This window comes from Sturnus vulgaris, chromosome 20 (assembly GCF_052056855.1).
Source record: "Sturnus vulgaris isolate bStuVul1 chromosome 20, bStuVul1.hap1, whole genome shotgun sequence".
NCBI lineage: Eukaryota > Metazoa > Chordata > Aves > Passeriformes > Sturnidae > Sturnus > Sturnus vulgaris.
Window position 1 is genome coordinate 10,176,395 of NC_142262.1, and position 15,154 is coordinate 10,191,548.

At 51.7% G+C, this 15,154-nt stretch overlaps 1 protein-coding gene across 1 annotated transcript; it reads left to right on the forward strand.

Annotated features, from left to right (window-relative positions):
• The first annotated feature begins 2,202 nt into the window (after positions 1-2,202).
• ELAC2 (elaC ribonuclease Z 2) lies at positions 2,203-15,063 on the forward strand. The gene is made up of 24 exons (XM_014886831.2): positions 2,203-2,479; positions 2,550-2,600; positions 2,672-2,742; positions 3,372-3,436; positions 4,036-4,093; positions 4,577-4,645; positions 5,152-5,301; positions 5,796-5,854; positions 6,648-6,706; positions 6,798-6,870; positions 7,666-7,778; positions 8,281-8,379; positions 8,844-8,982; positions 9,060-9,145; positions 10,128-10,237; positions 10,495-10,591; positions 10,706-10,844; positions 11,098-11,136; positions 11,289-11,398; positions 11,820-11,919; positions 11,990-12,110; positions 12,296-12,374; positions 13,008-13,152; positions 14,191-15,063. The coding sequence occupies exons 1-24, from the start codon at positions 2,211-2,213 to the stop codon at positions 14,431-14,433; spliced, it is 2,544 nt and encodes an 847-aa protein (XP_014742317.1). The 5' UTR covers positions 2,203-2,210; the 3' UTR covers positions 14,434-15,063.
• Positions 15,064-15,154: the final 91 nt, after the last annotated feature.

Genomic DNA, 15,154 nt, shown 5'->3' on the forward strand with positions numbered 1-15,154 from the left:
TAAGATCTAAACCAGTGTTTCCCTTCTCACATTGGGAGCAGAGCCAAGTGCCATGAGTGAGCTCTGGGCTGCAGCACTGTCACATGTGAAATATGTGTGAACAAAGAGTTTGCCACCCAAAGGAACAAACCTTTTAGTTCATTTAGAAGCAAGGAAAGCCAGGCTAATTTGAGCTGCTGTGAAAGGATGGGAGTCAGGAGAATGGTTAAAGAATTACAGGTCTGAAGAAAGACTTACAGAACAGCTGTAATCACCATGGCAAGATCTGGAGGTTTGGAGAGGTTCTGACTGAAAGGATCACTGGAAAAGAAAGGGAAGAATATTGGCACTAAGAATAAAGGGAGACAGTGTTTGGAAAGCAAAGCACTGGGAAAGATAAGGTTTTCCTTTGGAACTCAGGGAGGCAAGGGATATTGATGGTCAGGGTTGTTTATGTTGGGGTACTCTGGTTACAGTAACATCAAGTGGCTCTTTTTGAAGCAAACAAAAAGCCTCAGAGAGCTCACACAGAGGTTGGAGAACTGAAAAATAAACAGAGCTGCAGCTGGGTGTTTGTGCACAGGCCCTGGACAGGCTCCTGTGGGAGAGGAGCAGCAGAGAATGGGGGAGCCTGGGGAATCACAGGGGGATTGGGGTTCAGAGTGGCTTTGGGAGGCTCGACCTTCTGACCGAGGTCAGGCCAGCGCCCTCAGGGCTGTGTCCAGCCTGCTCCAGCAGCCAAGGAGAGGGGATTGCACAGCTGAGTGCCTGTCCCAGCTCAGCTCTGTGAGCTGTAATGATGGGAAGGATGGCTGGAGTTCCCCTGAGAACAAGGCCACAGAAATATTTAGCTTGCCAACAGCCACGTGCCTGCTCCTGCTGCCCCGGGCCCCAGGCTGGGCTCTCATACTCACACTGGCAGGCCCAGCTCCTGGGCTTTGGCTGCAAGGAATTTCCCCTTCCTTGGGTGAACCTGAAAACAGTTCAACACAATTATCACCCAAATAAACAGGGCCGTGAAACAACATCTATGTACTGCCACCTTAAGAGCTTCTTCACAAACCAAGGCAATATTTCTTCCCTTTTCACTTCCACAGCCACTGCTCCAATTTACCCTAAAAAGGCTTTTCTGGACTTTCTGCTTTCCACGATCCTGCTGCTGCTTCTTGCTCCCCTCTTCAGCCAAGCAAGCAGGACAGCCTGCCCTCCTCTGAGGGTGAAACAAGAATGCAACCTGTACACTCCTAACCACTGCTGGATTCTAAAAAACATCTCCAGTTTGACACATTCCTACTCATGCTACAGCAACTCTTGACACTTGAAAAGCAGAAACACATTAGAGCTTCAAAGCCATACTTGAAAATGCTGTCTCCAGTTAAATGTCTCTTGTAAATAGAAATGTCCTACTGACATTAGGAAGCATCTTCTTACAGAGAGAGATCAAACACTGGGACAGGCTTCCTCAAGAAGTGGTTGGGAGGAAGAGCCAGAATTTGAGTGAGGAGACTGTGAGGGGATAAAACCCCGGGGGTTTCCCATTTGGGGTCCCTCCTTGGAGACACTAGCTTGGCCTGAGTCTGTGTCACTGCATCAGGAATAAAGAAATGGATTTATGGGAGGAGACATCCGGCACTCTGCCGTGAGACACCTGTGCTGGCGCCCCTGAGGAAACCAGCTCTGACCGGGGGAATGGCGTGTGGGGCTCCAGCGGGGCCGTCGGGTCAGCGGAGCCGGGGATCCGTGCCCAGCAGCACCAGTGTCCGGTGCGGGGATGGATGGACAGAAGCCCGGGAGTGGCCGGGCAGAGATCCCCGGCGGTGGCCGGACCGGACACAGAATGGGCCGGACACAGAAGCCCGGCAGTGACCGGGCACAGAACCGGGGCAGTGGCAGGACAGAGATCCCCAGCCGGACCGGACACAGGCCGGGCCGGACACAGAACCGCCCGGACACAGGCCGGGCCGGACACAGGCCGGGCCGGACACAGGCCGGGCCGGACACAGGACGGGCCGGACCGGCATCCCCTGAACACCAGCTGGCAGATCTCGGTCACGTGACACCGGCCAGACAGGACAGCCGCGAGTCATGGGCGGGGCTTGCTCCCAATTGGTCCGTCTATACCACGTGATACAGCGGCGGGCGGACCGTGGGCATTCCTCGCCTCTCATTGGCTGTGGCGCGGCAGGCGGGGCGGGGCCGCTGACGCGGTTGGCGGCGGGGCGGGCGCGCGGATGTGGGCGCTGGCGCGGGCGCTGCCGCCGGGCCGCGCGCTCGTGTGGCGGCGGGCGGGCACGGGCAGGGCCATGTCCGTGTCCGAGGGCCCCTCAGCGCCGCGGCCCGCGCGGCGGCCCAAGGACGTGCCCCGGCACGTGTGGGCCCGCGAGCGGCGGCGGAACGCGGGCACGGGCCTGGCGGGGCCCAACACCGTGTACGTGCAGGTGGTGGCGGCCGGGAGCCGCGATGCGGGGGCCGCCGTGTACGTGTTCTCCGAGTTCAACCGGTGAGTGCGGGGCTGGCAGCGGGAGCGGGGCTCCCCTCCCGGGCCTGCCCTGACGCCCCTGTCCCCCCAGGTACCTGTTCAACTGCGGCGAGGGCACGCAGCGCGCCATGCAGGAGCACAAGTAAGTGGGACAGCGAGGGGGGGACACCCCGGGGCCGCATCGGGCCCTGCTCACCCCCGTCTGCCCCGCAGGCTGAAGATCTCCCACCTGGACAGCATCTTCCTCAGCCGCGTGTCCTGGGCCAACGTCGGGGGGCTGCCGGGTGAGTGCGGGGAGCCCGGCGCGGCAGCTCTCGGGCAGGGCCCAGCTTTGCGGGGTGTTTTAGGCAGCGGTGGGGTCGGCGACATCGCTGCCCGAGGGCTGGGCTGTGCCGGGGCTCTGCGGTGCTTCCAGTTGGTGTGTGGGCTCTGCGACAGTGCAGACACGTGGTGGGACAGGCCCTGCCTGTCCAGCATACCTGGCTTCAGCTTCCCAAAATCTCCTGGAGCAGAAGGTGTTGCTGGCAGGGAGCTGTTGGTGGATTAGGCTGGTTTGAGTCCAGAGGAGCACACAGAAGTTTGTGGGCGCTATTGTCGTCAGTGCAGGATGAGGTTAGGACAGATGACTATGGATCTTGTCCATTAAAATTCTGGAAATCTCCAAGTAAAGGATTTGTTCAGATGCCTTGCTCCAAATTAATTTTATAAAGATGTGAAGATATTTTCTTTATCTGTAGAGGCAAGTGACTTGTTGAAACTGTCACAAAGCTGAAGCTAAACTGAATTCAGGTCCAAGTTCGGTTCTGTCCTTTTTGGAGAGGCCAAACACTCCTGAACAGAGAGGGATTTTTCTTTTGGGATCTACCAGTGTTCACTGGAGCTGTGATAAATCTGTTTCTCTGCTTGCTCTCAGGTATGATCCTCACACTGAAGGCTATAGGGCTCCAGAGGTGTGTGTTCCTGGGGCCACCAAAGCTGGTAAGTATGGCAAGATGCAGAAGGGACAGCAAACCCTCCAAGTGTTACAGCTCACTCTGGAACTGGGAGAACTGGTGGCAAAGGGAATCTTTGTGCAGGTGTGAAATGCTGGTCTGAATTAGTGCCAGCCCAAAGGACTGTCTTGAAAATCCAAATCTCTTCAGTTACAGGACAGCAGAAATCTTCTGCTCCTGTCTTGTAGTCTTTCATCCTGATAAATCAGCTTTTGGGAGAAGGGAGGATCTTTATTTTCTTGTCTGCTCCCTCCTCATTTTATTTTAATAGAAGCTCAGTGTCTGATCTCCTGTTTAATGTGGTCGTTTCCTGCTTAATGCCGTGTCTGGACCAGAAATTTGCAATCCTCAGCATTGTTGTAGTGGTTTTATTTCCTTGCAGTTTCTGCTGACTAATGGATGGAGGGGGTGGGGTCAGTGGCTTTCTCTTTCTGAGGACGCAGTGCCTGCCAGAGGTGGGCCACCTGCCCAGAGCTGTCTGAGCTGCTCAGATTTGTGTGACTGCCTGTTGAGTGTGTAGCTGCTGGAAGGATGTTTCTCATGGCACTGCTTGTGCCCCCTCCTGATACCCTGTTTCTTTTCCAGCAAAACTACTTGAAAGCCATTCGCCTCTTTCCTGGGCCCCTCAAAAGGATGGATTTAGGTATGTGGGTCAGGGATTTCTGTAGCAGAGGAAACTTGGAACTTTTTGTTGCATCTCTAGCCAAAGGCTAGAGTAACAGCTGCAGCCTCTGGCTTAGGTCTGCTCTGAGGGTGTTGTAAACATTTGTTGTGCTCTGATACATTGTTCAGACCCCTCACAACAGTGTTTCCAGCTCTGTTTCTGCTCTGGGGCTGCCAGGCTCGCTGGTACAGACAGCATTTGGTTTTAAAACACTGAAGGGACTTTGCTTCCAGAGTCTACCAGTGAATTTGCTCACTGTGGTATCCTGGGCTGCTCCCTGAGGATGATGGGCTCTTAAAACTTCAATTTTCATTGGAGTTTGCAGCTGGGCACAGAAAAGGAAGGGGAATGTTCAGCAGGCTGTGTTTAAGAAAGACAAAGACACTTCTCTGATTTATATTCTTGAAGAGTGTGAATCACTGCTTATGCACTTGTTAATGGTGGTTTTTGATCTCTTCCCAGCTGTGCAGTTGCACACAGAGCCTGAGTACAAGGATGAGACAATGACTGTCTACCAGATCCCTCTGACAGGTGAGCACTGGTGCTGCAGAGAGACAGGGGAAGCACGTGCTCAGTTAGCACAATGAAGGCTCAAGGAGCAGCTTCTGTTTGCCAGCCTGAGTAAGCAGAGGTTCATTAATTTGCTTTTCTCAGGAGAAGGATCTCATTTAAATAACAAGACCTGCAGAGTCATGGCTTGTTCCTTCAGGTGTGGGTGGATGAAATGATTTGTGAAACTTCCTTGGGTTTGGCTTTCTCAGCCAGCTGCATTCTTTGTGCTGGAAACTCTGATACTGAGGGTGCAACATAGACTTGACAGAGTTTAACAGTTTGGGGAGAAGGACTTGGATAAGGGATGGCTCCTGAAATGTGACTGGAGAATACAAGTGCAAGCTAGTCTGGAGGGAAGAGCTCTGTATTCCGGTGCAGTTTAAACCTGGCTGTCATGGAGGGGGGAATGCTACTGCTGCTTTTCTTTTATGTTGTTTTGGATTGGATTGAATGATCTTTGTCTGCTTTTATTGGATTTGGGACAGGAAAACCACTGGCTGCTGAAAGTCCATCCCCCCAGAGTTCTGGAGCATCTCCCCAAGGTGGAAATAGCCCTAAAGGGGACACAGGGCCTGCATCCCCGAGAGCTGCACAGCAAAGCTTGGAGAAAGGAAAAGAAAGCCCAAAGAAAACAGGTGAAACACATGGAATGGCCATTTTAACTAATGAGATTAAGCCAAACTAAAGATAGGAATTTGTCCTCTGAGCCATTTGCTTTCTGAAAGTGAGGTCTGTAGAGGAGTTCAGCTGGAAGGTTTCATGGAGCAAAGTGTTCTGGTACTTTGGAAGTTGATAGAACTTAAAAGGCCTAGAAATTGGACATGATTGGTGCTTGGATGTGATTAGTCCTTGTAGTAGTTTGCTTCTGGCAGGGGTGGATGTTCCAACCTTTGTAATTTAATTACAGGTGGATGCTGGGCTGCTTATTTTTCAGTCTTGAGCCTTAGTTTGGCTTCCTGTGTCTGAAGCCATGGGCTCTCTGACCTTGGGTGTTCATAACACTTTGCTGCTGGGCTCCAAGTTAAGTGGATAATGTTCCTGTTAATGCTTTAACAAATTTTGGCATGTTTTGGTTTGAAGAAAAGTGATAGTGACTGATGATTTTTAGTAGTTTTGCTTTGTTTTACAGGTGATGAGCAGAAGTGTGCAAGGAGGCATCCTGATCTGGTGACAGCTTTTCTTTGTAAAGTAAGTTTAGGCACAAGGTCTCTAAACTAATACAGAACAGATGAGAGAATAGAACAGAGTATTTCAGGGGGAATGGACATCAGTGATCATCTATAACCACAGGATGAGTTGGGTTGGAAGAGACTTTAAAGATAATCTCACTCCATGCCCCTGTGGGTTAGGATACTTTCCAATAGATCAAGTTGCTCAAAACCCTATCCAGCCTGGTCTTTGACACTTCCAGGGTTGAGCCATCCTGTCCAGCTGTCTGTGTCCTTCAGGCTGCCCAAAATTTAAAACATATTATTTATTAAGGGCATTGTCCAACCATCTCTTAAACACTGGCAAGCTTGGGGCATTGGCCACCCTCTGTAAGAAAATGCTTCCTAATGTCATCTCGCTACAGGGATTTAACTGGAGACTGTTTTCAAGTATGGCTTTGAAGCTCTAATGTGTTTCTGCTTTTCAAGTGTCAAGAGTTGCTGTAGCATGAGTAGGAATGTGTCAAACTGGAGATGTTTTTTAGAATCCAGCAGTGGTTAGGAGTGTACAGGTTGCATTCTTGTTTCACCCTCAGAGGAGGGCAGGCTGTCCTGCTTGCTTGGCTGAAGAGGGGAGCAAGAAGCAGCAGCAGGATCGTGGAAAGCAGAAAGTCTAGAAGGACATTTTTGGGGTAAATTGGAGCAGTGGCTGTGGAAGTGAAAAGGGAAGAAATATTGCCTTGGTTTGTGAAGAAGCTCTTAAGGTGGCAGTACATGGATGTTGTTTCACGGCCCTGTTTATTTGGGTGATAATTGTGCTGAACTGTTTTCAGGTTCACCCAAGGAAGGGGAAATTCCTTGCAGCCAAAGCCCAGGAGCTGGGCCTGCCAGTGTGAGTATGAGAGCCCAGCCTGGGGCCCGGGGCAGCAGGAGCAGGCACGTGGCTGTTGGCAAGCTAAATATTTCTGTGGCCTTGTTCTCAGGGGAACTCCAGCCATCCTTCCCATCATTACAGCTCTCAAAAATGGGGAGAGCATCACTTTTGAAGGCAAAGAGGTAAGATGTGTCTGTGCTTCTGCTGGGGCTTTGCCATTCTCCCTCCTTCACTGGGCTCCCAAGGTGACAAGCTTTTGTGCAGAATGCTTTGCCTACCAGTAATGCTGAGACTGTTTCAGGTTGTTGCTGGATGTGGCATGCCTGGGGCTGTTGGGGTGGTGATCAGGGAAATGAACTCCTGTGTGGGTATGGCTGGGTGTTTGCTGTTTGGCAGAGCTGATTCATCTCCCCTTCCCCAAGGTGATGCAGATCTAGGAGTGAGCTAGTGGAGTTAATCCTGCATTGTCTGAATCTGAGGATTGAATGCCTGTGCAGCCATCACTCCCTTCTTAGTCTGTTTGCATCTCTGGCACCAGAACAAACTCAGTAGTTCTAGGATGCAGGGTCTGGATCTCTCAAACACTGGAGTGTGAGGCAGAGCCTGCTCTGGCCATGGCCCAGGTGATCTGCAAGTGAAGATCCTGAGCTGGGAGACAGAATCAGCACATCTTTGTGTCACAAGAATTTTATAAAGCCTTCTTTTCCTTACAATGCTTTTGCTACCATCTGAATCTATCATGGGAACCTAGAAACTGCTGAAATTCCCCTCCTTGGGTTAGGTTGTGATTTCTCTGAGGCCAGGGTTGGGATTTGCTGTGTAATGAAAGCAGAAAGAACCCAGGATCTGCTCTGGCTGGGTGTACTGAGCATTGGGAGTGACTGCTGGGCTCTGACTGAAGGAGTCAGACACAGAGGTGCAGGAAGGGCTGTGTGTCCAGGCTGGTTGTGGTGTGAGCACTGTATATCTGCCTGCAGCTCTTCCCTGAGGAGCTGTGCACCCCCACTGACCCTGGCCCAGTGTTCCTCGTTCTGGAGTGTCCTCATGAGGGCTTTGTGGATGCTGTCTGTGAAAACGAGACCTTCCGAAGGTAGGGCTGGGGCACCTGCAGTGTCTGGGGAAGGACACCTGGGCTGAGTTTTGCTCTTGTTCTAGTTTGGATGTGCTATTTGGCACTGTTAAGGAGCTTGAGATGCAAGAAAGGATTGGTGGTGCATTTTGAGGCTTTTAGGAAAGGCAGGACCTGTGGGGTTCTGTCTCAGGGACCTCCAGAGCAGGAATGTGCCTTGGTGTCTGCTGGAAGCCTGGACTACACATAACATCTCTCTAGGGCTTGTGCAGAAGTGTTTGGGCTCCTGGAGGTTCTGCAGATATTGCTGATGGAGGAGAGGAACTGCCCTGTGGGGGACAGTGGAGGTGTTAGCAAATGGTGGCCTGAGCTTTGTGCCTTGGGTGTTCCAGGGCCATGCTCTGAAAATTGCTGTTCTGCCTGCCTCAGGGGGCATCTCTGATAGCACCAAAGTGAGAGAGGGGAGGGGATGCCAAGGACATGGACTGGAGCACAGATATATTTTCTGTTTGAATGTGTCCAGGTACCAGGAGGGGGTTCCTGAGCACCAGGTGGCCTTGGTTATTCACATGACCCCCGAGTCAGTGCTCCGGGACAGCCGCTACCAGCAGTGGATGGAGAGGTACGTGGTGCTGTGGTCCCTGGGCTCCTGCCACTGGGGGCAGCAGCCTGTTCTGGTGGTGCACATGTTGGTTCCAAAGCAAACTCCAAGCAGCAGCTGACAGAAGCAGAGGACACAGTCTTAAGCTGTGCCAAGGGAAATATAGGTTGGATGTTAGGAAAAAGGTTTTTACAGAAAGAGTGATCAAGTACTGGAATTGTCTGCCCGGGGAAGTGGTGGAGTCACCATCCCTGGATGTGTTTAAAAAAAGAGTGGATGTGGCACTCAGTGCCATGGGTTAGTTGAGGTGTTAGGGCATGGGTTGGACTCTGATCTTGAAGGTCTCTTCCAACTCAGTGATTCTGTGGAAAAGAGCTCTAAAAAGAGGGCTCTGCTGGCTCAGGTGAGATTTTTAGCTGAGGTGTGCACATGTGCCCAATTTTAACGTGGGGCTGAAGCTATTGAGCATTATTGTCCTCTGACAGGTTTGGGCCTGGGACTCAGCACTTGGTGCTCAATGAAAACTCCTCTGCTGTGCACAACCCACGCAGCTACAAGATCCAAACTCAGCTGAACCTCATCCACCCAGAGATCTTCCCTCTGCTCACCACCTACCAGAGCAAGGTAATCCAGGCCCCCCCTTGCCCCTGTGCCTCCTGCCCTCAGCAAAGGCTGTGTCTCACATCCCCCTCCTCCTGCAGGAAGCAGAGGCTGTGTGCCCTGTGCCCATCGTGCGAGGGGAGTGCCTCCTGAAATACCACCTCAGGCCACAGCAGGAGTGGCAGAGGTCAGTGGCAATCTTTTTCTTCCCAGGATTTGGGTGTTGGCTTGAAGCAGCTTTTCAGTGAGGGAGGGCACTGTGTCAGGATCCCCTGCAGGTCCTTTCTGGTGGCTGTGCTGTGGAAGCTTTTGAGGGCTGTGTCCCTGCCCCTGGAAATCTCACACAAGGTGTAGCACATGGAAGAGTGAACCACTGAAAACAACACCTGGCCAGTGCTTTACAGTGTTGTTTCTGTCCCTTGCTCCTGTAACTTTGTGGTCCTTTGCTTTGACTCATGCTATTCACCCAACTGTGGCTGTGGCAGAGCAGATGGGTCCAGGGAGAGTTTTTGGGGAGCCCAGGGAGAGTCTTACCTTCTGAAGACCGAGAAAGTCTGATATTAGAGCTGAAAGCTCCAGCTGGTTAGACAGTTGCTGCCTTTGCTCCTGGTGGGCAGATAGGTGAAGCTGCTCAGTGAGAACCTTAAGGGCCAGGGAGCACAGGGGGCAAGGGGATTTCAGGCACCATGGGTCAGATTTCTGGCTTTGTTGGGCACAATAGGAGGATGCAGGTGCCAGGAAGAGTTTAAGTTTCTCTGTTAAGGTAACTGGAGTCCTGTAGTGCTGCACATGCTCTGAAGCAGGCCCAGGACACAGGTTTCTTACACTTTTCAGCCATGCCTGGATCCCTTTAGTTGGCTACTCCTCTTCCAGGACCTTCCGTGCTGCCTTGCAGTGCCCTCTAGTGCCTGGCAGCTTGGATGGGATGAAGTGCTATTGCAGGAGCTTCTCCACTTTGATGGAATAATCATTTCTGTGCCTGGCTCAGCCCAACCAGGCCTTCTTGGCACACACTACACTTGTGGATGTGTCTCCTCCAACCCCTCAAAATGGAAAGAGCATTTGTCCCCTTGTTGTAAGGCTCTTTTGTCACAGGGATTTGGCACTCTGCTCTGAAAAGGGCTGTTTCAGTTTCTGCCCCCATCCTGATAGGTGGCCTGTTCTTGCAGAGATGCTGTGACTGTGTGTGATCCTGACATGTTTGTTAGTGAAGCCTTGGATCTCCCTGACTTCCAGACTCGTGTGAAGGAGTGCAAAGAGAGCCTGTCTGCTGTACCAGGTACAGATCAGCAACTTAGCTTGGGTCAGTGTGGTGGAAAAGGAGCTCTGGGTGACCCTCTGCTTCAGAGCCCAGATGAAGCTGTGAAGTCCTGGGGCTTGTTCTGCCTTCCCTTGTAAACCTGCTGCTGAGGGGGGTAAAAATGACTGTGCTGGCCATGTTGGCTCTGGAGTTACTGGACTGGTGAATTAGATGGTGTCTGACTGGGCAGCATGTGGAGAATATTTGCCTACAAATCCTTTTTCTGTTTTCTCCAGGAAATGTGGGTGCTTATCCTGAAATTGTGTTCTTGGGAACAGGATCTGCAATTCCAATGAAAATCCGCAATGTCAGTTCCACGCTGCTGAATACCAGGTAAACCCCAGTGTTCTCTGATCTCTGCCTTCCAACCCAAAAGATCCCCCTCCCACATGGCCCTGCTCAGAGCTCTTGGAGTGGCTGCTAAATGTCTCTGTCACCTCTCACTAGTGCTACCCGGTCCCTGCTCCTGGACTGTGGGGAAGGCACCTTTGGACAGCTCTGCCGCCACTATGGAGAGCAAGTTGACCAAGTGCTGTGTAACCTCGTGGCTGTGTTTGTGTCCCACATGCACACAGATCATCACTCGGTGGGTTCAGGCTCTGGGAAGGGGTTCTGTGCAGCTGTGCTCTGAACCTTGGGACTCAGCTGTATGTGCAGCTGATGAATGTGGGCTGCCCTGCTCTGCATTCATTCCCCAGGCACTGCTGAATCTGGCTGTGTTTCTAATCCCCTCTCCCTTCTAGTTTGTTGTGCCTCTGGGCTTGCTGAGCAGTGGTGGCTCTGTTGCCACTGACTCCCCAGACACTTCTGACTTGCTGTCTCCTGTGTTCCCTTTGCAGGGGCTGGTGAATATCCTGATGGAGCGGCGGAGAGCTTTTGTAAGTGGTTCCTCTGCTCCTGAACGTGGCTTGGGGTGACAGGAGGGGAACTTCAGAGTAGTGGAGAAGCACCAGCCTTTCCCCAGCATTTCTTCTCTCTAATTTGGTGTACACCTAACACTGACTTTTTTCCCCCACCTTTGCTTTTGCAGGCAGCCCTCGGTCAGGCTTTCAGCCCTCTGTTTCTGGTAGCACCTGAGCAGATCATGCCTTGGCTGCACGAGTACCACGACCACTGTGAGGAGATTCTTGGAGACATCAAGTGAGTGTTCTGTGTGGAGAAATGTCCTTGGTCCTTATTCAAGGCAAACCCCTGTCATCCATTTCCCCACTCCTTAGTTGGAGGTGACTCTGACTCCTTCCACTGCCTGTAGAACAATGATATGCAGTTTGCAGGGAGCAGGATAGGGTTTGTTACTCAGTTGTGCTGCTTAATAGAGGCTTACCCTTGGCTGTAAGAAAATGGAGTTGGGCAAATAGAGTATTTGATAGTGGGGTAGAAGTGATTGGATGAGTTACTGGGATGCCAATGAGGTAATAGCTCTTGCACCAAAGCAAGAGGTAATACAGGTCACCAAGGCACTGAACTGAGACTGAGAAACAGGACAAATCAGCAGCTTAAAGAGAAAATCAGGTTTTATTTTGTACCTGTCCTTAATTATCTCTTTTTCTCTCTCTCACAGAATGATTCCTTCTCAGTCTCTTGTGAAAGGCTGTGAGAACTTCAGACCCAAAGCCAAGGAGTTTGTGAGCTCTCTGTTGGAGAGCTACGACCTGGCTGAGGTGAGTTCCTGAGCTGAGGGGCTCTGTGGCTGGAGGGGACCTGGAGTCTAACACTTGTATCTCTGTTCAGTTTCAGACCTGTGAAGTCCAACACTGTAAAAATGCTTTTGCATGTTCAGTGATCCACAAGTCTGGCTGGAAAGTAGTTTATTCTGGTGATACAATGCCCTGCATGGCCTTAGTGCAAATGGGTAGGTAACAAAACCCTCTGCTGGAAGAATCTCTTGGAGAAGGGTCTCCATCTGGCATTATCCAAAGTGGGCACTCCCAAACCTTTGGTGCTCAGCAGGGGGCTGAGGAGGGACAGGAGGGCTCCTGTGGGCAGTTGGGCTGGTCAGTCTTCAGCTGAAGATTGAATATGTGATTGTCTGCACAGGTAAAAATGCCAACCTGCTGATCCACGAAGCCACGCTGGAAGATGGCATGGAGAAAGAAGCTATAGAGAAGACCCACAGGTGGGTGTGTCCTGCTGTCTGTCTCTGTTGGGAAGGGAAAGGTGCACAGCTGGGAGCTGGTGAAGGGCCCAAGTCCTGTCAAAGGTTCTGGTGTGTGTAGAGCTCTTCTGCACTAAAGATGGGGTGTTGGTCATTGCAGCAGCTCTGAAACCACCACATCTCTCAACATCCCCAAAAGAAATGGGGAAAGCTTTCAAGCAGACATTGGTAACTACAAATTGACCAGCAGGGAAAGACCCTCTGCATGGTTGTATCTTGGGACTAAGCTCAGGAGGTAGAAGAGTCATCTCATCCCCACAGCTCACTGAGAGCACTGCAGCCAGCGGTTCCACGTGCTGCCCCAGCAAACGTGGGAGACTGAGAGCAGCTGCTCACAATTCCCTGTGAGTCACAGTGCAAGAGCTGGGCCTCTTGGCACCCCTGGGACAAGTGCCTGTCCCCAGGTTGTGAAGCTCTTACATGCAAGGCTCCAACAATTACAGCTGCATTCCTGCACTCAGGGTTGTGTGGAAGTCAGGGAATTGCCTGAGGGAGAGGGGCCTGTGCCTGTGAGGTCACTTGGTGTGGTGTGACCCTGGGTGCAGAGCAGCAGTACCTGCCAGCCTGGCTGTGACCTGGCTGTTCCTTTTGCAGCACGACCTCCCAGGCCATCCAGACTGGGATGAAGATGAATGCAGAGTTCATCATGCTCAATCACTTCAGCCAGAGGTACGCCAAGATCCCGCTGTTCAGTGAGGACTTCAGCGAGAAGGTCGGCATCGCCTTCGACCATATGAGGGTAAGTTGGGAGCTTGGGGCCAGGCCTGGGAATGGTGTCACTGTTATTATGGGATGGCTGCTCATGAATTAAATGCTCCTCTTGTACTGTATCATTACTTCATCTCCTGAAGAGCAATCTCTGAAACAGCTCCTTTAACTGCTGGCAGCAGATAGCCTGTGCCTCCCTTGCTCCACACCAGTGTGAGACAGGTGTTGATGGCCCTCGAATCCAGCTCTTAACACACTGGGTACTTGCCTCGTGTCACCTCAAGACTGTGCTTGCTACTCCCCGCCAAAAAACTTAATTTTCCTTCCATTCCCATCCCAAGTGATGAGCTGCTTCAGTGGCTTTCTGTAGCAGACATCCGAGAGACAAAAGCTGGCTGAAGGCACTTGTGGTAGTGAGGGCAGCTCACTGTCAGAATTTGTACTGGGCCATACCATTTCTGTGAAGAAAACATCAATAACTTGTTGAGGTCAGGGCTGCTGGATGCAGGTTCTGGACACAGGAAGGGGCAGTTGATGGCTAAAGAGGCTGACCTGGAGCAGAGGCTGGGCAGTGCTGAAGGAATAAAGCAGGGATTTATTCCAAGCCCTTCCAAGGATTCACCTTGGGCACTGCAAGAGCCCGGCCGTGGCTCCAGCCAAGATGGAGCCAAGATGGATCCGAGTCACGAGTTCTCACACTTGGATCACTTTGGCTCCATTTCCATCTTGGCCTTCATTGTCCAATTGCAGCTCCAGCTTCTGCAGTGCCATCCTCCCACATTCTCTCCTCCAGTCGCTGCTCTTTGCACTTTTTGGGGCTGAAGCTGCAGCGCTGTCCTTGGTTGTGGGGCTGGCAAAGGATTGTTTTGTGTGCCTGAGCTGGGAGGAGAACTTGCTGACACTTTGGATGGAGTTCAGACTCACACCAATGCAGTGCAGAGTCTGGAAAATATGAAAGCTAAAACGTAAGGCAGCAAAGTGCCCTGCTGTCTGCACAGGCCAAAGGGAAGGGGGAGCAAGGACATCAACCGTCAGTTCTCAAACAGGAGCTCCTGTGTTTGTGTTTCAGGTCCGTTTCGGTGACTTCCCGGCCATCCCGAAGCTGATCCCGCCCCTGAAGGCTTTGTTTGCAGACGACATCGTGGAGATGGAGGAGCGGAAGGAGAAGCGGGAGATGCGGCTGCTGAAGGAGACTGCCCTGGTCCTGGACAAACTGACCAGGGGGGACAGCACGGAAGCAGCATGCCAGAAAAGGAAACAAGCCAAGAACCATCAGGAACTGCCAGACAAGAAGCTTAAAACAGTCAACTGAGAGGGCCAAGGCTGGGAGTACTCTGCTCTGAGAGAGAAGCCTGGCTGTCCACAGGCCTCGGGAGCGTGCTGTGCTGCCAGCACCACGGGAGAGGGGCTGGCCTGGGCATCTGGGTTTGCTTGGTCACCATGGATCTCCCTGGGCTGCAGCTCCATGGGCTGTCAGCAGCACTGGTACTTGTGGAGTCAGGATCTGCCCACATAGCTCCTGTTCTGGGGGCTCTCCAGTCTATGGAGCATTCTTTTAACCAAAAAAATTCTTCTCTCTGAACTGTTTTAATTTTGGGGTTTATGCTACAAGGTATTGATAATGTAACAGCAGCAGGTGTGACCTTTGCAAGGGATCAGGTGTGAGAGGCCCTGGAGGGGCTGTGGGTTTGCCAGAAGAAGGTGGGCTGGTCTCAGTGAAGGGACTCATAACCAGCGATCAGAACCCAGGGGATAGGAGGAAAATTAACAGTAAAATGGGACCCAATTTTAGGGTTTTAGGTTAAATTAGAGGTGAGGCTACATCTGTACATCGGTGTTCCCATTTTATTTTGGTTTTCTTTGCTGTTTTTTTATTTCAAAAGATCAGTTTTCCAAACCCTTTATTTAGAATATGAATAAACCACTTGCCATCCTCCAGAAAGCTGTGTTGTGGCTGGATCACTAATGAGGAAACAAAAACCTAGATTTCTCTGGTGAACGACCTGGGCTGGCTGATTCAGCTTTGGGTAAAG

What these genes read in the sequence shown, in the direction of transcription:
- ELAC2 (XM_014886831.2), top strand. Translation starts at nt 2,211, where the DNA reads ATGTGGGCGCTGGCGCGGGCGCTGCCGCCGGGCCGCGCGCTCGTGTGG. An exon ending in CCTCAAAAGGATGGATTTAG is followed by an intron (nt 4,094 to 4,576) that starts GTATGTGGGTCA and finishes ATCTCTTCCCAG; the next exon opens with CTGTGCAGTTGCACACAGAG. An exon ending in GAAAACGAGACCTTCCGAAG is followed by an intron (nt 7,779 to 8,280) that starts GTAGGGCTGGGG and finishes GAATGTGTCCAG; the next exon opens with GTACCAGGAGGGGGTTCCTG.